This window comes from Schistocerca serialis, chromosome 12, assembly GCF_023864345.2.
Source record: "Schistocerca serialis cubense isolate TAMUIC-IGC-003099 chromosome 12, iqSchSeri2.2, whole genome shotgun sequence".
NCBI classification, from domain to species: Eukaryota; Metazoa; Arthropoda; class Insecta; order Orthoptera; family Acrididae; genus Schistocerca; species Schistocerca serialis.
In genome coordinates, this window is record NC_064649.1 from 24,558,415 (window position 1) to 24,582,025 (window position 23,611).

The following is a 23,611-nucleotide window of genomic DNA, read 5'->3' on the forward strand; positions in this document are numbered from 1 at the left end:
GATGCACGTTCGGGAGCATGCTCAACCGAGCGGCGATCCTTCACCTCGTTCTTCGGGACCAGCGCGCCAGGACGCATCCACGAACTCATCTCAGTGGAACGGCGGCACTGACACACCTACTCTCAACTGCGGCCAGCGCGCGACTGGCGATGAAGGTGGCCCTGGCGGCCGCGCCCGGAACTACTTTTACTACCGCAACTCACTTGTTACTCGCGGAAACAAAGCGCTTCTGGCGGCCGGCGTGGAACTAAGTTGACAGCTGCGATTCAGCTGAAGGCCTGATAAACTACGGGACACAGTGACGCATACATAATACGCAAACACTTAACTCCTACGGAGTAATAGGTGGCGTGTCGGAAGCTACGTTTGTGATCAGATTAGATTACATTCAATTTTCATTCCATAGATCCAAAAATGAGATGATTCTCGTGGGTGTGGAACAAGTCAGTTTCTGCATGCCATTCTTGACATTCATCAGTACGGACAATACTAACAAGTAAGTAATTAAGTTACAGCTGATTCTAACCGTTACTCGCTGCGCAAGAATTGCTCTCGGTAAATATTACACAAATATGCTTCAGAAGTAACGTCATTAAGAGACATTGACTCTATTTGAGGCCTGTTTATGGAACTGCAAGAGATTTGTTGTGAAACAAATACGACAAAAATTTCACAGTGGGCAGAAGACCATACAATTTGCTGTTGAAGTAGTGTCACCGTAAATGTTTTGTAAAAAAAAAAAGTCCTGATGAAGACCCAGTTTTCCTTTATTAGACACCTGTTTTAGAGCGAAGACTGTTTTTATCTGCAAAAGGGGAGGGGGGGGGGGCAGAAATATAATGCAATGCATGGTTTGTGTGTCACATATATTACACAATTCCATTTGTGCTTCTCCCCTCCCTTTTATTATCTTGTGCCACTCCTGCTTAGAGACCAAACTTCTAAGCTGCAGTGGTCACAGCAAAACGTAACTAAGGAGCTTCAGTTGATCATAGTTGTTATGACTGGTGCATTTCTAAGCAAACTGAAGAAGCTTAATTTTTTCCTACTTCGCCTTTGAGTATGAAAATAAGAAACCATTGCGGTGATGTTTGTAACAACATATTCACATCAACATACTTGGCAAAAAAAAAAAAAAAAAAAAAAAATTGAAAATTGAACATATAGGTATGTAAACTCCATGTGCAGCATGTAACTGACCTGTGAATACAAAATGAGGGATAAGATGAGGGGATGAATCATCTGGTTACACTTAAAGCTCCATGTTGAGTAATGTAGAAACATTGGGTCCAGTGAGGAACCCAGGGATTGGGGGTCTTTGGAAGTGTTAGATTCCACCCATCTGCTTTGACACATGATGTAATGGTGTTTTTATTGTCGAATGTAATAACACATTCACTCTCAATCATACCTGCATAGGCATTGCCAACTTCTGCATGCGGGCAGTCCATTGCAAACTTTAGTCTGGTGTCGTGGTGTGTGATGTGACTGGTGTTTTTCAGTTGGTTTGTGTTTGTAGAAGTGGATGGTGTATTTGGTGGCACATTCTTCTGGTGGATGTTGATGTGCAGAATTGTTTGTGTAATGTGTGGTATTGGGTTTATTTGCATCTTTGTAATCATTTTGGTAATGTGGATTTGAATGTGTGTGCTTAGTTTCCAGTGGTTTGTTATAATTTATTGATGTCTGTGGTTTATGCATTTGGCATAGGTTGTGTGAAGTTTGTCGAACTCAGATTATTGATTTGTGTTTGGGCTGTGGATATCGAGGGTTTCACTTGAGCTAGTTAGGTGAATGGAATTTTGAGATTCTGTGTTTCAAATTTGTGTGTGTTGGTTCTTTGATATCGAGGGCTTCTTTTCAGCTATATTTGTGAAGAGAATTTTCCTGTCCCACATTTCGAATATGTGTGTATTGTTTTTGTCTCGAGGGCTTATTTTGATATGTATAGGTGAAGGGAATTGTTCTATACTGCGTTTTGAATCTGTATTTGTTGATTTTTTGGTATCGAGGGCTCCGCTTAAGCTATATAAGTCAAGTGAAATGTTAGATTCCTGTGGTTTTTGCATTTGAGATGGTATGTTATATGTTGAGAGTTTCTTTGTTTGATTTGATGGATGTCGTTTGTTTTGGGGTAGTGGTGGTCTTTTTGTATTGGCATATATTTAGCTTGTTCCTACCTCAACCTGCCTATTTCCGATTGTTTTCCTGTTAGTTACCGTGTAATGTTGGAGTGAAATACCCCGCTGTTTAGCGCCCGTAAACCTCAAACACACACACACACTTGGAGTGAAATATTTTCATATCCTTTTTTTTTCATTTGCATGTGTATGTGGTGAAATGGTTGCTATATTCTATATGCTGGAAGTAGGCATTTGTGCCATTTTGCTGATGCCTGTGCTTTAAAGTGCAATGCCTTATGTTATGTAAATGACAACTGAGATATTTTTGATTGTATTTTTCAGTTGAAAATGTTGGTCTTATGTTTTGTTTGTAATACTAGTATGTTGTTCACTGAAATTGAAACTTCTTTAGATTAAAACAGTGTGCCAGACCAGGACTTGAACTGTTGCCTTTCAAGGGCAAGTCTTCTACAGACTGAGTTATGTGAGCATGACCCATGATCTGCCCTCACAGCTTCTCCTGCCTTATAGACTTTGCATAAGCTCTCTGCCATACCAAATGTTATTCATTTCTTGTGGGTGATGGCTTAGAGCTTTTAGTTTACTAGATCTATACATGTCTGGTGATGGTGCTGATCCATCAGAGGGAACAATCCTGTCGAAGTAGCAGTAATAAATGGAATTGTAGTGTAGCAGAGGGATAGATTAGGTGGAAAGCTGATAGTTTGCTTGTTAAATGGAGTTTGTGGTCACAGACTGATCAGTGATGTAGCCTGAAGCCTAGGTTAGATTGTAAAGTGATGGTTAGGATGTGAGTTGGCAGAACCAATGAATGTCATGACAATCTTATTAGGCCTATTAAACATTGTGTGTTCCATATTGATACCTACATCCATGATTAAAAGCCCTGTTTTCCCACTGTGTGTGATATATTTTCAAATTTTTAAAGGGTTTGAAGGCATTAATAAGATGGACAGAGGTCCTGTTAATCTGCCATACTTTATTGAACTCTGTGTGTGTGTGTGTGTGTGTGTGTGTGTGTGTGTGTGTGTGTGTGTGTGTGTGTGTGTGTGTGTGTGTGTGCGTGTGTGTGTAGTATTCACTGTTTTCTTTGTTTGTTTCAGTGCCTGCAAGGATCTCTGACAACCTCATCACCAGAATCTTCAAACTGCAAGGCATCTGAAGGCAGACAGGGCAGAAAAATGGCTTCACAACCTGAGCATAGTGGTGGTTGCCATACGGCTGGTGAAGACGTCAAAGTGTGTCGGAGCAGTGCACCACCCCAACTGCCTCCTCCCACTGCCAGTTCTGCTTCGCAAAATGTTGGGCACACGCATTCCCATTCAGATGTATCAGATACTAATTTGAACTCTCAGCAGTTGGAAATTGCAGTTTCTGATGCAGCTGATGGCACAGTGCGTGACACCTGGTGTCCAAGCATTGATGACTTACCAGATGAGATTCTGATAAAGATCTTCTCTTACATGTCTTTCAGTGAACTCGTAGATGTGGTACAGAAAGTGTGCTCTCGTTGGAGAAGGCTGTCCCAAGATTTGGAGTTGTGGGCTGACAAGGAGTACCATATCAGGTAAGAAACGTACTAATATATAAAATGTGAGTTGTGCAGTTGTTCTGCATATATTCTACCTTGGATGTGGTAATCTTTGGATTTGAAAGTATTGTCAGCTCACTTCAGATCATTGCAATATTCTAGTTTTAAAATGGATTAAAAACAGTCTGCACCACAATAAAATATCTATGAGGAGAATCGGAAAATGACGCACTATAATTTTTTCCTCCCTCAGTACTGCAGCTGGTGTGTTGAACTTTCATGATGACATTGTTTGAAGTTTGCACAATGGAGGTTATTTTGTTTTCGTGTGCAGCTGTAATGAGAGAAGCCTGAGCTACAAAACAATCATGATGCCCTTGTGAAGAGCAACAAATTGTAGTTAGATATTTGTCAGCCAAAGGGCATAAACCAAGCAAAATTCACAGGGACGACTGTACTTGGAGCATTTAGCTATACATTGAGCCTACTCAATGTAGCCTTCATCAGCTGTGAAGTATCTGATTCAAAGTTCTTTCCATGATCTAGACGCCCTTTGGTAAAATTTTGGGGATTGACTTTTATACCATCGCTTCATCATCATCATCATCATCATCATTTAAGACTGATTATGCCTTTCAGCATTCAGTCTGGAGCATAGCCCCCTTATACAGTTCCTCCATGATCCCCTATTCAGTGCTAACATTGGTGCCTCTTCTGATGTTAAACCTATTACTTCAAAATCATTCTTAACCGAATCCAGGTACCTTCTCCTCGGTCTGCCCCGACTCCTCCTACCCTCTACTGCTGAATCCATGAGTCTCTTGGGTAACCTTGCTTCTCCCATGCGTGTAACATGACCCCACCATCTAAGCCTGTTCGCCCTGACTGCTACATCTATACAGTTCATTCCCAGTTTTTCTTTGATTTCCTCATTGTGGACACCCTCCTGCCATTGTTCCCATCTACTAGTACCTGCAATCATCCTAGCTACTTTCATATCCGTAACATCAACCTTGTTGATGAGGTAACCTGAATCCACCCAGCTTTCGCTCCCATACAACAAAGTTGGTCGAAAGATTGAACGGTGCACAGATAACTTAGTCTTGGTACTGACTTCCTTCTTGCAGAAGAGAGTAGATCGTAGCTGAGCACTCACTGCATTAGCTTTGCTACACCTCGCTTCCAGTTCTTTCACTATGTTGCCATGCTGTGAGATGGAGCCAAATCCGGACTGTAGGGAGGATGTGGAACAATTTTCCAACCCGTTTTCCTGATTTTCTCCTGCGTCATAAGGGCTGTATGGGGTTTGGCATTGTCATGGTGTAGTCTGATGAGCTGACCCTGAAACTGTGCTCTGTGGGTCTTGATGGCACGTCACAGCTTGTCCAGTGACAAACATTAATGGTCGCAGTTAATTGTGGAGCCATGTTCCAAAAAGTCAATGAAAATGACACCACACTGATCCCAGAAGAAGGAAGCCATCACCTTTCGACCTACTGTTTGTCGAAGTCTTGTACCCGGATGATACCACTCCATGGGTTGGGTTTTGCACTCAGGTTCGGACAAAACAACCATGTTTCATCCTGGGTAATGATGCCATCAAAACACTCTTCAGTAAAGGTCTTCATGAGACCCTTGCACACATTCTTCCTCATAATTTTCATTTCTCTTGTCAATAATGTAGGCACCCAATGTGCACAGATTTTTCTATATTATAGTGACTGTACCAGTGATACCACACTACCCAATGACAAACGAGTCATTTCAGCAAGCTGTCGTGTCATGACACATCTGTCTTTTTGGATTATTTGATCAATGGTCTCCTTATTCACATCACTCACTGCCATCGGTGGTCTACTGCATCGTGGATTGTCCAGTAGAGAGAAATCATCTTCTTTAAACCTCTGCAACCACTGCTGGATACTGCTGCGATCCATTGTGTCCTTTCCATAAACAGGGAGCAACTTTCTGTGAATTGATGTGGCAGAGTCATCACTGGTCTTTAAGAGGAACTCCACAATTGACCATTGTCGCAACCTGATATCCACTTCATGGTCCATTATGGCTCACGTGTAAATAAAAGAAAATACTTTTATATACCAACTTGTAGCTAAATGTTCCAAGTATGTTCACAAGAAATTTCATTCTCCTCCTGCAAAAAATAAAATTAGAGGCGACTGTGCAAAACTTTTTGAATGCCCTTTGTACATATGTGGTAGGTTGCAATGATGCGTGCACTTCACATAGTTAAGAAAGGTTTACATTGAGAGAATGAGAGTTTCTCTTTGCTTCTGTCCTTTTATATGTGTGCATCTACCCATTCATTTTTCTTATTCTCATTTTTATCCTGGTGGACTTTTAGAAAATTCTAAAAAGTCAGGGGGTGACTGTGCAACTTAAATATGTTTCTGCCCAATTCCAGCAACTACTTTTCACCAGATTGGAACAAAATGAGATACATGTGTTTATAAAAAATTGTGAAGTTTACAATGAGATCTGTTTCCTGTAACAACTGGGGTATGTTCTCTCGTGTGTGTGTGTGTGTGTGTGTGTGTGTGTGTGTGTGTGTCAAAAACCTGGAAGTGTTGAAGAATATGGTACAGCCAGTAGGTTGTGCCCAACAACAATACCAACCAGAACGGTGGCTATGACATAGCGTCACACACTTTAAATTCACAGTATTGAGACCTCTTTGTGACTATGGAGGTATGGGCTGTGATGTTCTTGTTCTTAACACATTCAAATATGTTTTAAAATTGGAATTCACGAAGTATATGAAAGATAACAAAAATCCACTACGTAGATACATTTACTACAGGTTAGAATCTCTCTCTCTCTCTCTCTCTCTCTCTCTCTCTCTCTCTCTCTCTGCTGTTGTTTGGTTAGATTTATTGAACCACAACAGGACTAAAACAAAACAAGTAGCACTGGAGTTAATTCTCTTCCTGTAGAATAGAAGACAACAATCATTTGTAGGTGGTAGTTCAAACCGTATATGGTCAGTAATATAGCTGTGACATCCCAGATAAGGAAGAAAAAATAAAGCCCTATCATTCACTGAAGACCAAAAGTTTATTTACCAAGTGACTGTAGCTCTCTTTTTACAAAAATTCATATAATCATTAATAAAATATGTATTATAATACATAACATTAAATTCAGGATTGAAAGAGTAACAGATTTTAAAAAGATGCTAACTACATGTTTTGAGAACAAGCACTTACTGAGAAATCTAAAATTGCATTCAGCACCAAGTTCAAAGATATCTCAGTACTTTTTTTTGATTTGTAGGCCTTTGTCATTAAATAGAATAACATACCTAAAATTGCATTCAGTACTGAGTTCAAAGATATCTCATTACTTTTTTTTTATTTGTAGGTCTATGCTATTAAATGGAATACACACACCTAGGATTGTAATGACTATATTATAAATCAAAACAATCTGTTCTCTCATCATGGTTGAAGGATACAGAAGATAAAAGTGAATTTAGAAACAAATTATATGGTGAACATGAGAAATATTAACATTTAATTATGCTACTAAAGCTTAGGACAGTGTGCAAACCTGAATGAATCTGTCTTAATGTTACCGAGTAGGAAAAGATGATGTTCTTTACATACAACTGAATAGTGATTTTTTTTTTTTTTGGACACGAAATAAATCACCATTAGTTGCTACTCGCCATGTAGCGGAGATGCTGAGTCACAGATAGGCACAACAAAAAGCTGTCAGAAAATGAGCTTTCAGTCAACAAGGCCTTTGTTGGAGATGGAACGTTCACACACATGCACACGCAAATACAGCTCACACACATGTGACCACAGTCATGAACTCCTGAGGCCACAGTCAGAGACTGCAGTTGTGTGTGTGTGTGTGTGTGTGTGTGTGTGTGTGTGTGTGTGTGTGTGTGTGTGTGTATTGTTACATTCCATTCTGGATTTTCCATTGTTAAATTACTATTAGTATCATTTACTGCCCCTCTCATTTCTTGCTTCCAATTTCCCAGTCTTTTCGTGTAGGCAGACTCCTTCCTGAAGGCCTCTGGTCTCCATCGCCCCATTGCAGGATAGTACCCACGTTTCCTTTTCCTTTCTTGTGCATTGTGTTAATTTTGCCCACTGGTGGTCATGTAGTCTTTCTAGATGGCCAACCCTGATAGCTATTTTGTTTCTGTTGAGACAGTTATTGCTGGCTCCCATAATCTCTCTTATTGTGTTACTCTTCATTTGGTCTATCCTTGTAATGCCCCAATTCCTCGCCTTCATCTCCATGCACTGTATGTAGCAGTACTATCAACAATGATTTTCCTTGAGACTTTTGAGCAGCTTAGTCTTTGGGAAAATCTATAAACACACAACAACGTCTTTCTTTGTGCTTTTTTGTCTTATTGCTACTCCAGGGAATGGAGTGAGATATCTTGTTGCTTTTTATACTTGATTCATTTGTCATTTGTATCAACATTGGTCCAGCTATTGGATGACTGTGATACTTTCAAGTACCTGACACCCTCATATCCTATGTCATCTAAGTCTTCTGCTTATTCCAGCTACAATAACCTGATTGTCAAGCTCTACATAAGAATGAAATGAGTAAATAAATAAAATCAAGATTCGGCATACTCTGTTGCAGAGATCCACACAGTGATTCAGCTGGTTACTCTGAGTAGCCGCAAAATATGAAACATGAAAACAATAACAAGATGTGTAGACAGATGGAGGAAGTGGTTGAAGATAGATTTGTTAGCTCACTGCTTCACTCCACATGTCCATTTTCGTTTTTGCTGTCTTCTGTAAAAATCTTAAGACACTTTTTGCTGCTATTTTATTTCTAACTTAAATTTTAATTTAGCCTGTTAACTCTTGTGTTCTGTGAGTATTGGATGTGTTTACTACTCATTTCCTACAAGCCTTTCATTTCTGTGGTGTCAAGAAACCAGTGATTTCGAAACTTAACGTTGGTCTTGCTCCTACATTTTTGTGTGCATGTTTGTTATCATTTAGTGTTTTTATCCATTTGCTTCTGGCTTAATTTGTGACAAAACTTCTGACTACTACAGACTGTCTCTCCTGCATGTCTGAGATACTATTGAGGAATGAGCTGACAGAAAAGAACTGCAACACCAAGGAGTTGTGCGACATAAAAGAAAGTTAGTAGGCATATTTCCACATTGGAAAGATTTTGTCCCTTCAAATTTTGCACCAGTCACATAAGAGTGGCACTAGTTGCAACACCGTGAGGACGCATATCAGACTTGCTGTAAATACACACTGTAAAAGTCACGAGTGTTAGTTCCTGTTGTGAATTGGCAGGAGACAATTCACGGAGTTTGGAGGAAGCCGAAAGGCATGCGTTTAAGCTCACTCAGGCTGGCGTGAGGTTTGGAAAATGACAAGGAATTATAGTAGCCAAAAATAGTACACAGCTTCTGGAATACTTAACTTTAATCCATAATTCGTGAACATCGCTCTTGACGGTACTTGTTCTACAATCTCAATATTAACTAGTAATCGCGCCTTGCTAGGTCGTAGCAAATGATGTAGCTGAAGGCTATGCTAACTATCGTCTCGGCAAATGAGAGCGTAGTTTGTCAGTGTACCATTCCTAGCAACGTCGGCTGTACAACTGGGGCGAGTGCTAGGAAGTCTCTCTAGACCTGCCGTGTGGCGGCGCTCGGTCTGCAATCACTGACAGTGGCGACACGCTGGTCCGACGTATACTAACGGACCGCGGCCGATTTAAAGGCTACCACCTAGCAAGTGTGGTGTCTGGGGGTGACACCACAGTTCCTTTGAGACTGTATGTGGTGAGGTGAGTCGATACTAGTCAAGAATACCTTTAAGGCGACAAAGACACCATATCGACACACAACTGTGTTCGAACAAGGTAGTGTAATAGGGCTACGAGAAGCCGGATGTTCCTTCTGTGATACTGCAGAAAGGCTCGGCAGGAATGTGGCCATGGTATAGGATTGCTGGCAGTGGTGGTCACGAGAATGTACAGTTGCGAGAAGACTCGGCTCGAGATGGCCACTACTGAGAGGGAAGAGTGTCATTTTCAGTGCATGGCTCTGGTGCATTGTACTGCATCTGCAGCAGCAGTTGGCACTATAGTGACACAAAAAACTGTTACAGATAGGTTACTTGAAGGACAGCCCCAAGTCGGACACCCTGTGGCGTGCATTCCACTGAACCCTGTGAGAGCCATGAGAGCAAGATGAGTTCTATTGTTGTTTCTGAAAGCTGGTTATGCCTCGGTGCCAGTAGTGGCCGTGTGTCCGTTAGGAGGAAGCCAGTAGAGAGCCTGCAACCAACCTGTGTCCATGCTAGATATGGATTTGCAGACCGGAGTGTGATTGTGTAAGACAGCAAGTGCATTCTCGCAGTTGTCTTATACACTCTGACTGCAAATTTGCTTGTTATTGTGGTGATTCAACCTGCCTTTCATTCCAGGGGGTATTTTCCAACAGGATAACTCTCTCTCTCTCTCTCTCTCTCTCTCTCTCTCTCTCTCTCTCTCTCTCTCTCTCTCTCTCTCTCATACCACTGTTCTAGCCCTACGTGCTCTACAGAGTGGCAACACGTCGCCTCGACACGCTCGATCGTCAGATCTGTCTCCGATCGAGGACGTAGGAGCGTCGTCAGATGAAAACTCCAGCGTCATCCACAACTGGCATTAACTGTCCCTGTATTGACTGACAAAGTGTAACAGACATAGAAATCCATTCCACAAACTGACACCTGCTACCAGTACAGCACAAGCATGCATGTTTGCATGCTTGCATTCTCAATATTCTCGTGGTTACACTAGTTATTAATGTACCAGCATTTCGCATTTGCAGTGACTTATCTTGTACTCAAATTAACCTGTGATCTTGCAATGTTAATCACTAAAATATGTAATATAGACCAATGTATTTGCAAACTTTCATTACTCTACATTTATTACTTTTTGGTGTACTCAATAACTGAGTGGTCAGCACGACAGAATGTCAATCCTAAGGGCTCGGGCTCAATTTCCGGCTGGGTTGGAGATTTTCTCTGCTCGGGGACTGGGTGTTGCATCGTCATCATCATTTGATCCCCATCGACGTGCGAGGTGCTGAAGTGGCTTCAAATCGAAAGACTCGCACCCGGCGAACGGTCTACCCGACAGGAGGCGCTAGTCACATAACATTTACATTTATTACTTTTTGGTGCTGCGATTTTTTTCCATTAGTGTATTTCTGTTACAGAGACTCGAGTGCGATAGATTCGGACAGCTGTAAGGGTGGCACGACTGACCGGGAGGCAATACAGACCTTCTGCGACACCCCGAACCTGCGAATTGTGTGCATGCGGCGTGGTGCCACGTCCCGTGTCTTCCGTGCTCTCTATAACAATTGCCAGAAGCTCTCGGAGCTGCAGATGCACGTCACCCAGAAACTCAGCTACTCCGTAAGTGTTACTTTATTTGGATTAGTGTATTGCTCTTCATATTGGAGGTTATCACTTTTTTGTTCTAAACATCTGTAAGTAACTAAACCTTCCAATTGTTACACAGTGCGTTCATTCACACCCTGAGCCTTATTCTTAGGAGATATACGATTTTTTTGTACCGAGCTTTTGTTAGAGCTATAATTTTCTGCCAAAAATTTGGTCTTTGGCAGAGAGAGGCAAGACACAGTGGAACAGGTGTCTATGCTCCAGTGTTTATATACTTAAAGATGCAATATTTAACAATATCTACTGGTTCTGTTTCCACTGTATTTGCTTTTGAAACTGGTAGCAAACAATTTGAGCACCTACGCCTGTAGTTCCTGTGCTCTGCACAGCAGGGAGCAAAACATACCTACGACCATACCTAGTCCAAAAAGGAAGATGTTACTGATGAAATAACACTGGCATAATTTGTATTAGGTTAGTCCATAAGTTCATAGTGTTTTTGTTTTGTGTTTTGGGAATTTGGTTCCTATCGGTTTATTTATTGAGTGTCATTTTTTATTTTATTTCACTGTACTTATTTGAGTTTATATTTTGTCGTTTGGAGACAGTGGATGCTAAAAATTGGAGTGCCAAGTGAAGAAATCAGAACATTTCCAAAATATTCTTTCGTCTGACTTCAATAGAGGGGTGACAGTAGTGGAGGATGTATGTGGATAATACCAATGGAGAGAGAGCATCTCAAGAAAATGGTATCTTGTTTTAAAGAGTATCATTCCGACATTAGTGACTCTCCACATTCGTATAGACATATGAGGTTTGATGTAGATCATTTAAATACATTAATCTACAGTGATCCACATCAGTGTGCTTGAGAACAGGCAGATGTTATGAACTGTGTTCATTCCACTATCGTGTGACATTTTCATGCAATGGGGAAGGTTCAAATATAGGGTGTAAGGGTACCACACGCTTCAAGCCAAAATCACAAAAAATCTGTGGGTGGCCATATGTGCGTCTCTGCTTGCTCGTCATCAATTGGCTCATAAACAACACTTAACATTGCTATCCTGTATTGTTATTGGTGATGGGAAATGGAGGCTTTTTGCTAATAAAAGAAAAAGAAAGGAATGGTCGAGCCCAAACAAATCAGAAACTCCTCATACAAAGACCTGCGCACATCCACAAAAGGTAATGTTACACATCTGGTGGAGCAGTGGCAGTGTGGTGTCCTACGAATTACTTCCCCAAGTTGTAACCATCACTGCTGATATTTACTGTCAATAACAGTGATGTCTTGCAGATGCAATTCGAGAACAGCAACCAGGGAGAATGCGTGAAGTGATGTTACTCCATGGTAACACCTGCCTGTATTCTGCTAGACTGACAAAGAAACACTATACAGGAGTATGGCTGGGAAGTCATTTATCACGCCTCTTATTCACCTGATCTTGCATCCTCAGATTTTCAGCTTTTTTGCTCTCTAGTGAACAACCTTCAAGGAACGTCCTTTCTGGATGAAAATGCACTCCAAACATGGCCCGACTAGTTCTTCACCTCGAACCGTACGATTTCTACAGTTGTGGAATTGCAGGGCTACTCCAGTGTTGGCAAACTGTTGTAAATAGTGAAGGAAGATATATTATTGATGAAAAAAGTCTCTGTTATGTGTAGCTGTTGTGTTTATTAATATTACGGAAAAATGCTACAAACTTATGCACCGACGTAATACATCACTCTTGCCGAGTTAAGCAAAATGTACAACATTCACAAAGTCTTAACCGACAAGGACTCACTGCAGTGGCAGTTGGCTGAGCTCCGAGTACATGTGAATCCTGTGCTAATGTGGATGTGCCCAGTTGCTGATGCCTTTCGACCCACATCGGTGGCACTGCAATCTGGGAACTTACCTGCCTTACCTTAATGGACATTTTCTTGCATTGTGCTTCTGTTGGTGACACGTTCACAAAATTTTGATGAAATTGTGGGCCTGAGAAAACCTTGGTTGGGCAGAAAGTAAGTAACCAACAGTTCTGATAAAAACAGACTATTCTTGAAATCCGGTGTCTTCCAGTTAAGCTGGTTTACGTCAGTACGATAGAGAGTTGTGCACCAGGTCAGAATTTGAGGAGGCTTCGCGGAAGACACTGATTCTGAATAATTGTCTTCCTGAGGGACATTTTATGGACTTAATGGTCCCAGAGGGAGATAATTCAACATGCGAGCACAACATCCACACATCTGCAGATCACACTCAGGTGCCTGTTATTCTACTCTCAAAGAGTGCAAAAAAAAAAAGAACACCTATATCTTTCTGTGCGAGCTCTTATTTCCCTTATTTTATTATGACAATCATTTCTCTCTATGTAGGTCAGTGTCAACAAAATATTTTGCATTTGAAGGAGAAAGTTGATGATTGAAATTTCATGAGATCCCACCCCAATGACAAATGCCTGTTTTAATGATGTGCATCCCAAATCCTGTATTGTGCTGCGACACTCTTCTTCTGTCTCTCAACAATATAAAATGTGCTGCCCTTTTTTTGAACTTTCTCGATGTACCCTGTTAATCTACCTGGTAAGGATCCCACACCACACAGCAGTACTCCAAAAGGACAGACAGGCGTAGTGTAGGCAATCTCTTTAGTAGATCTGTTGCATCTTTTAAGCATTCTGCTAATAAAATGCAGTCTTTGGTTCATCTTCGCCCAATATTTTCTGTGTGTTCTTTCCAGTTTAAGTTGTTTATAATTGTATTTCCTAGGTATTTAGTTGACTTTACAGGCTTTAGGTTTTATTGATTAATTGTGGAAACAAAGTTTAATGGACTCCTTTCAGCACTCATGTTGGATGACCTCACACTTTTCATTATTTAGGCTCAATTGCCAATTTTCACACTGTAAATTGTTTTGAAATTGATTTTAGTCTTCTGATGACTTTACAAGATGATAAATGACAGCATCATCTGTGAACAACCTAAGATGACTGCTCAGAATGTCTCCTAAATCATTTATATAGATAACAAACAGCAAAGGTCTTATAACACTTCCTTGGGGAATGCCAGGAATCACTTCTGTTTAACTCAATGACTTTGTCAGTCACTTTGAACTGAGACCTCTCTGATAGGAAATCACAGAACTGAGACAATCCCCAAGACTGGTGATCTTTTACAGAAGCTCGAAATTTAGTGTGGTCTTCAATGTGAGATGCTTATAATAGTTTCCACACCAAAACTCTGCCTCCAAAATTGATGACAGTGCTGCTAAAGCAGAGTTACTGAATGCTTCCAAAAGCATGCAATTTGATTACAAGCTGCTTGCGAGGTGCAGAGTCAAAAGCATTCTGGAAATCTAGAAATATGAAACCAATTTGAAATCCCTTGACAATAGGACTCATCACTTCTTATGATTAAAGAGAGTTGTGTATCACAAGAGTAATGTTTACAAAATCCGTGTTTACTATGTGTCAGTAGGCTGTTTCTTTCATGGTAATTCATAATGTTCAGACACAAGATATGCTCCAAAATCCAGCTGCATATCGGTTTTAATGATACAGGCATGTAATGTAGTGGATTATTCCTATTCCCTTTCTTGAATATTGGTGTGACCTGTGCAGCTTTCGAGTCTTTGAATATGGATCTTTCATCGAACGAGCTGCTGTATAAAATTGTTAAGTATGGAGCTATAACATCAGTATACTCTGAAAGGAACCTAGCTAGTATAGTGCCTGGGTCAGAAGATTTGCTTTTATTAAGTGATTTAAGTTGCTTCACTACACCGAGGACACTACTTTTAAGGTACTCATGTTGGCAGCTGTTCTTGATTCGAGTCCACAGCTCGTGGTCTAATGGCTAGCATTGCTGCCTTTGGATCACAGGTTCGGTTCCCAGCTGGGTTAGGGATTTTCTCTGCCCAAGGGCTGGGTGTTTGTGTTGTCATCATCATCATCATCATCATCATTTGTGACAGTGGCTAGATTGGACTGTGTAAAAAACTAGACTGTGAGAAAAATTGGACCTTTGTATGGGCGCTGATGACTGCACAGTTGAGCACCCCACAAACCAATAATAATAATAATAATAATAATAATAATAATAATCATCTTGATTTGAATTCTGGAATATTTACTCTCTCTTCTTTGGTAAAAGAATTTTGGAAGCATGAATTTAGTAACTCTGCTTCAGCAGCACTGTCATCATTTTTGGAGGCAGAGTTGTGGTGTGGGAACTGTTATAAGCACCTCACATTGAAGACCACACTAAATTTCGAGCTTCTGTAAAAGATCACCAGTCTTGGGGATTTTTAATTCATTTAAATTTGGCATGCTTTTGTCATTGTTTCTGCAACAGTATTCTGACCTGTTTTGTGTTCCAATCAGCTCCATTGTTTGTTTGTTTATCTCTCAGTTGCTGTTGATGCTATTTCTTTGAATTCAAGTCACATCTGGTCTACAGTTAAATTGTTAATTTTGGAAGGAGTGGAGATTGTCTCTCAGGAAGACATAAAGGGAATCTTTATCTGATTTTTTGAATAGGTATGTTTTTCATTTATTTTTGGAGGATTTGGGAATTGCAGCATTCAATCTCACTATGACAACCCTGTGTTCACTAATCCATATGTCTGTTTTGATACTTGTATTATTTGTTGCTCAGAAGTCATCTGTGTTTTCATAACCATTTACTTTTCGAGTTGGCTGATTAACTAACTGCTCAAAATAATTTTCACAGAAAGTGATCAGCAAAATTTTGGATGACATTCTAAACACCACAATATTTAAGATACTGCAAACCGCCATTCAAGATAAGATTCTCCACTATTATTGCATTTACCTACTCAGTTGGAACCATGTCATCAGCTATTTTCTACCACGACACTGAGAATATATGTGATAAGGTAGTGAACATAGCCCTGCTTACCAGTGCTGTTTTAAGATGTGATACAGCACAGCAGCGTAATTTTGGTTCATCTGGTCTAACCACATCTAAGACTAGTTATTGTCACCAGTTAGAATAAAAACTTTTCTGCAACAACCACAGTCAGTTCCTGTGCAATTGTTTGTAGTTCTACTTTGTAGCATCAGACAAGCTAACAGTAAGGCTTATTGCACTTGAGGTTGGACCACCTCCAGGTATATTGTCTGCCCTCAGCCTATTTATATAAAATTTCTGCCCCTGTGACATCAGATCCCTCACTTTCTGTAACATCCATAATCAAACTACTTTTATTTGTGCCAACTGTGATCTCACTTATACTTGTTCACAGCAACTCTTGCAAGAGATTTAGAATATATCTTTATGCTCGAAAATATACAGGGTGTTCCATTTATCTGATGACCGCTTGCCTGGAATATTGCAGGCCAGCCTCGAAAGCCGTGCCTGCCGGTCGGATAGGTTGCACGGGACCACACTATGCCCCGCCCCCAATTTTTTTGGGGGGTTTTAGCGTGAAGGCCGTACAGACATTGGCGCCTTGTCAGCCTGTGTCATTTGAGCAGAGAAACAGGTATCACAAGTGTAACAGTGAAGTTTTCAAATGCAACAATGGCAAGAGCAAATTATTCATGTCTGCAACAAATGTTTATTTACAATTTGTACGTGCATACAGAGTCTGGTTGTACTGTTCAGAGACTGTCTGAACCGAAGTTTCCAGGTGTTAGAGTTCTGAGTCATAATACAGTTCACAAATAAGTGAACAAATTTTGTGAATCGGGAAATGTTCAAGACAAGAAGCATAAATGATGACGAACAGTGCTCACAGAAGCTTGTCTTGATGGCATGGCGTACTGCCTGGAAAGTTCTCTTGAAAAGTTGATTAGAAGTCTTTCACAGCAAACACAAATATTGTGTACCTCTGTACAATGAGGTGCTTGGCTGCTTGGGCTAGACCATATAAAGTATCAGTAGTACAAGAACTTTGAGCTGCACATCACTTAGCCGCTGCAGCTACGTAAGGCGGGTGACCTTGAACGAGCTTCGCCTGGCTGCCGCCAGAGCTGGAGGATCGCGCTCTAGTTTTAACTAAGCGCGATCTGCAGTTATTGCTCGTTTCCGGTGCCGCCATTGCAGTTATCAGAGCCGCAACTTCCTGCCGCGCCCATCTTATCAGTAACTACGTCACTGCTACTGAGGCAGCCGCACGTCAGTCGACTCGAGGCAGCCGCACAGTACAGACAGCCATGCCATACCGAAGGAGAAGATATTCAAGAAGACCGAGACTACCGATTTACAAAAATGTAGATACATTTGATTTTAAACCTAATCAGCCTGTACAACAGCAACTGCTTGGAGGACCTATCACTTTTGTAGGGTGTAAGATTAATTTTTCTTGCACTACTACAGAGGTTGTCAGTGGTAATTGTTGGCTTACAATTGCTCTATTACGAGGAGGTGATTCAGCACTTGGAGGACTTGAGAGCTATAATGAGAGAGATATTATTAGCTACCGTACATTTTCTATTGGTGTTATTCCAAACAAGAGTTATGGTACTTGTGTAGTAACTACAGACAAACATTTCTCTTTGTATACAAAGAACAGAAGGAAGATTAACGTGAATGAAAGACTTAATGTATGGTGCAAAATTAGTGGTGTTTTAGAAGGTTACATTGATGATGAGGAGCTGCTCCGTCAGTGTGCCCCATTCTTTCTGCCCTATGCACAGTCACTGTCCTAGCTGGACTACTGGTAGCACTTTGTAACTCAAGTGATCGCTTCCACTGATTTTGTACAATTATTTATGACCACCGTCCACGATGCTCGATAATCCCCATCTGTCAGGATGAGAGTTCAGCTGCAGTTGTTCCTTCGCATTTTAACTTCACAAATTGCCCTGCCGACTGTCGACTCGGGCAGCTTTAGAAGGGTCAGAATTTCGCTGATGGATTTGTTACTCAGGTGACATCCAATGACCAGCCCACATTTGAAGTTAACGAGTTCTCCCGATTGACCCGTTCTGCTGTTACTTTTTCTCTACTGACAGCACAATACTCAGCACCTCTTTTTATGCTGGCGGGCTGTAACATGACTGGTTATGGTGAAATAAATGTACTAACCGAGCTGTGATCGTATGAAATGGCTGATTCCCAAGTTGAAAACTCAAAACCCAGAAATCCACTACCATATAGTTATATAAAAATTTATAAGCATCTGCATTAATAGACACTTAATGTAATTATGATGATGATCATGGACTTATATTTTTCAAAAGTAATGATAAACAATTATTTATACTTCATTTTCCAATTGTAAGTTTCAAGGACGATTTTGCACAAATATATCGATGTACACTATGTGATCAAAAGTATCTGGACACATGCAGGAATTCGGTATGGTGTTGGCCTACCCTAAGCTATGGTGACAGCTTCCACTCTCACAGGCATACATTCAGTCAGGTGCTGGAAGGTTTCTTGGGGAATGACAGCCCAGTCTTCATGGAGTGGTGCACTGAGGTATCGATATCGGCCAGTGAGGCCTGGCACGAAGTCGGCGTTCCAAAACATTCCAAAGGTATTCTATATGATTCAGGTAAGGACTCTGTGCAGGCCAGTCCATTACAGGGATGTTACTGTCGTGTAACCACACCGCCACAGACCGTGCATCACGAGCAGGTGCTCTATCACATTGAAAGATGCAAATGCCATCCCCGAATTGCTCTTCAACAGTGGGAAGCAAGAAGGTGCTTAAAACATCATTGTAGGCCTGTGCTGTAATAGTGCCATGCAAAACAAGGGGTGCAAGCCCCCTCCATGAAAAACACGACCACACCATAACACCACCACTTCTGAATTATGTTGTTGGCACTACACATGCTGGCAGCATCCTGTTGTCGGAGCACCACAATGTGTACCGCAATTCATCACTCCTCACAATGTTTTTCCACTGTTCAATTGTCCAATGTTTATGCTCCTTACACCAAGTGAGGTGTCGTTTGGCATTTACCGGTGTGATGTGTGGCTTGTGAGCACCTGGAAATCCAATTTTTCGCACCTCCTGTCTAACTGTCACAGTACTTGCAGTGGATCCTGATGCAGTTTGGAATTCCTGTGTGATTGTCTGGATAGATGTATGCCTATTACACATTATGACCCTCTTCAACTGTCGGCGGTCTCTGTCAGTCAACAGACGAGGTCGGCCTGCACACTATAGTGCTGTATGTGTCCCTTCACGTTTCCACTTCACTATCATATCAGAAACAGTGGACCTAGGGATGTTTAGGAGTGTGGAAATCTCACGAACAGACTAATACAAGTCACACCCAATCACCTGACCACATTCAAAGTCTGTGAGTTCCAAGGAGCACCCCATTCTGCTCTCTCACGATGTCTAATGACTACTGAGGTTGCTGATATGGAGTACCTGGCAGTAGGTGGCAACACAGTGCACCTAATATGGAAAGTCTTTTTTTGGGGCGGTGTCCAGATACTTTTGATCATGTAATGTATGTCCATTTTCAACTCTTTGCGAGACTTACTCTGAGGATGGCAAGACGATACATGGCTAAAATATCAGTGGTAGAATTTTTATTTGTGCAGCTGTATGCCCGAAATGTAATGGACTAGACCGATATGTGATAGTATTTTCTTTTCTGTATGTTATTAGAGGTATATCTTTGTCTTTGGGCAGTCAGTAGTACAAGTTTGAAGTGCGAGGATGGACTACAAGTTGTGTGTGTTGTGTTAGCATGGTGGTTGATGTTAATTTGTATTTTGAAGTAAAATGACTGAAAGTGTATGTATTTAACAAAATGAAGCCGAGCATCCTCTTGACAAGTATAAAAAGGTGCATTTCAGAATGGAATACGAGCCTACAACTTTCAACAACAAAAGGCGATTAAAAGATGTGTATAATGAATACTGTTTATTCAAATTTTACTGTTCCTACCTCTCTCCGCAGTGTATCTCTATCTCAGTGTGTGAAGTGCTATGAAAATTATTAATTTGCTTCAGAGTTGATAGATCAACTGTTGGGCTACAAGAGGGTGGTGACGGTCCGAGGGTCCATCACACGTGACATCAAGCCATCAATTCTGTATTATGTTTGGGTGTCTGGATACTTACTAAAAGATAGTATTTATGTCTTTAAGTGTAAAAGACACTGATTTATCTTCAGTGGCACCAAAGACAACATTTTCACAAATACTTTTTGGGAATAATAGAATTCTAATTACATGCAATTATTGACAGTAATTAGTTGCAAATCTTTGAATAATCAATCAGAATGTTGGTGAATGTTTTATGCTCTAATATTTTACTGTAGAAAATTTGTTTGAAGTTTCATTAATTTAATACAGGTAGTTTGAAAATGGATGTTTTGTAGCATTTGTTACATTCAACTTACAGTTATAAATAATACATCAAATGAAAATGCAACTCAGTTTTGTTTGTATACCTGTGCACAAAGGGAAGAGTACGGAATGACCAAGAGTGGCTGAAGAACATCTTGAATGAATGAGAATCTTTCATGCAAGCCATAAGAAGTCAGTTTGGAAGGTTAGTCGTGAATCAGCAATTCCAGTGTGTTCTGTGTGCGGACGTAAGGAGACACTTCCAACTACCTCCTTATTATTTGCAGTTGTTACAAGCTCTAAATCCTAATTGTAATATAAACTGGCCAGCTGCGAGTAGGACTCACATTCTGAGAGTTCTGTATAAACATAGTTATGTACGAAGACACGTTGATCCAACACAAGGATTGAGGATCATTAGGATATTTGCCTGTCCTCGACATTGATACTGGAAAGATACTGACCCTGTGAATTTCAAGACTTCCCGGAATGTTTTAATTTTAACAAAAAATTTTCTTTTCGTGTGATTTAATTAAAAAATAAAATTTTTCTGTTTTTTCATCCTTTACTTGCACTGTGAAACCTTGCTTCTCACCAAATTTCATGATTCTAAGTCAACCCTATAGGTTTCAAGGGGTGAGCATGCAAGTATCAAATGTGACATGAATGGCCATATCGTTTGTTTGCATTGACATAAAATCTTTATTTTTTTTACATCACTGAGGATCCATAAACCTTAGCATGTTACATAAATTTCAGCCTAATACCTCTATCCATTCCTGAGGAAAAGGCATCTTAACAGACAGATGGGCAGAGAGATGTCACATAACAAATAATGGAAAAAAAAAATTATTCATGTGATATAGCTATAAATTAACAGTTTTGGTTTTTTCCATATACTTGTACTGTGAAACCTTGCTTCTTGGTAAATGTCACGATTCCAGGTAAATGGGAAGACCCTATAGGCTTTGATGAGTGAGTTTGCAAGTATCAAAATATTGAAAATAAGTGGCTGGATCTTTTGATTGCATTGACTTAGAAACTTCATTTTAGTATATCACCTAGGGACCACAGACATATGCTATGGTGACCCCAGTTGCGTCAGATTCGATACTCAATGACCCAGATGCTAAACACATTTTCCAGTTATTACTATCGTTGTGGAAACCTCGTTCCGAAGTAAGTATATTTCCATTCTGCTCTATTACTGAGTATTTTTTTCCCAGTAAAAATTTTGCTCTGATGTATGTACGGGTGGTTGGACCAGCTGTGTCAGATGAGACTGAAACCTGTTGATAGTGAATACCAGCCTGTCTCTTACATGGCAAGTAGTCAGTTTGTGGCTGTGGATGAGGTGGCTGCATGTCTATTCACCACTAACACTTCTTTACCTTTCTTTCCTGCAGTGATCCATCTGCAATTCTATTTTGGAACTCGTATTGCGGGAAACTAGTTATAAGCATCAGAACAGACAGAAAACATATGCTTAAATGACTATTACAGGCACTTCTTTCCTCTCGAGGTTTCTCATTCCTCTGTTTTTAAATGCTTGTTTAGTAGGTAAATTGTTGTCCTGTTGCAGGTGCTGAAGAATTTGGTTGAGAAGTGCTCCAGAATACACACACTGAGAATACCCAGTGAACTGCTGAAGTCGGAGAAATTTTCGGAGGTAGTGTCTCATCTGCAGCACCTCCGTGTGCTGAATGTAGTCCTACGCTTCACAAAAAGCACTCCCGTACTGCGACCCTTGGGGGACGGGTGCCCGCAACTGGCCGAGGTCGACTTGAGATCCACAACTGTCGATATGGACGATCTGAGGTGCTTTCTGAATGCCAAGAGGAACACCCTTAAGTCCATACGCATAAAATGGACAATGGCTGGAAAAAAGTGAGTCTTGTAACCTCTCCTCATATCACTGTTTTAAATTCTCATCAAGCTGACTTGATATACCCTCTATATGTGTAGTCAATATTCTCAAGTTACATAATATCTTGTGTAGGTTTTTTTTGTGACAGGTGGACATTCAGCACATTTCATTCTCATGTATGCATAGGTACCCACTGGATACAAAAAGTTGAAAATACATCTAATTACTTAGGTTTGTTTCAATCAGGAACAGTGTGCCCCACAACCAAATTAATGAGATTTAAGATAATGAAGGTTTATAATCTGTTTATTGCAGATAGATTTCAGCTATACGTTGTTACCTTCAGGGCAATTCATAGTGAATGGAGTAAAATGAACCTCAAGACAGCTATAATTGGCGATTTTTTTTTTGGTCACAACCAGTATCTTCAAGTGAACTACATAGGAAGTAAAGGATTTCGTGTAATACAAATGATCAAAATAGCATATGAATCTTTTTTAAAAAAATTTAAAAATTAAATTTTTGTGAGAATTTGTAAGGAGATTTTTTAAATATTTTAGTAGATCTATTTAAAGCCTTTAAACAGGCAGAAAAAAATCAGAATTAAAATGTACTGACAATAGTTCACACTGTCACACCAAGACACCCCCAAGGCTCGTAGTAAAACATCAAATCCCTGAAAAGGGAAGATGTCAAAATAAATAAAACAGGACAGTGGGACCAATAGTGCAGTGGTGCACTAAGAGAAGAAACCATAAATAAGCACAGTGAGTGAAAACAAAACACATAAATATGGGAAGATCAAAACTGGGGACCAAGCAAGCTAAATAACCAACCCCACTCCCTCCCCCATGCTCTCTCTCATCCTCTCTTCACTCATTCTCACACCATAATGAATAAATATCAAGACCGTAAGGCTGATTGAGCAACAAGCCAATAAGCGTATTAGTGTGGAATCTATGACATGGAGGACACTAAGTTAAAAACGCAACACACTGACACAGTTCAATTACGTTAAAATTACTGCAATTATATCCAAGTCATGACGACTCAGCATAAATAAAATCCCGCATGGTACCACTTGACCTTACAGATAACAAACAATTAAACTAATTGTTTGTCATGTGCAATGTCGATGGTACCATGTACAATTTTGTTTATGATGAGTTGCCATGACTTGGATATAATTGCACGGAAGACAGGTATACAGTAGCTGAAACTGATGTGCAATAAACAGATTAAAAATTTACAACTAATACTGCTCTTCCTGTACCGTGGACATCTAATTATTGCTTAGGTACTTTTAAGAAAGTTGGAGGTTAATAAAATTGTGTAACTCTTTAAACATCTGCAGTAATGTTTGGTACCAT

The 23,611-nt window shown here is 40.3% G+C and overlaps 1 protein-coding gene across 4 annotated transcripts in view; it reads left to right on the forward strand.

The window, feature by feature from the left end:
- Window positions 1-247: 247 nt before the first annotated feature.
- Window positions 248-23,611, forward strand: part of LOC126428285 (F-box/LRR-repeat protein fbxl-1-like) — a 57,874-nt gene continuing 34,510 nt past the window's right edge. For all 4 annotated transcript variants that reach the window (XR_007576811.1, XR_007576812.1, XM_050090201.1 and 1 more), the window contains exons 1-4: window positions 248-496; window positions 3,248-3,711; window positions 10,910-11,111; window positions 21,957-22,261. Coding sequence is in view for 2 of the 4 variants with exons in the window: in XM_050090201.1 (XP_049946158.1) it covers window positions 3,326-3,711; window positions 10,910-11,111; window positions 21,957-22,261 (893 nt within the window). In the remaining 2 variants the exon portion in view is untranslated. The remainder of the gene's footprint in view (window positions 497-3,247; window positions 3,712-10,909; window positions 11,112-21,956; window positions 22,262-23,611) is intronic.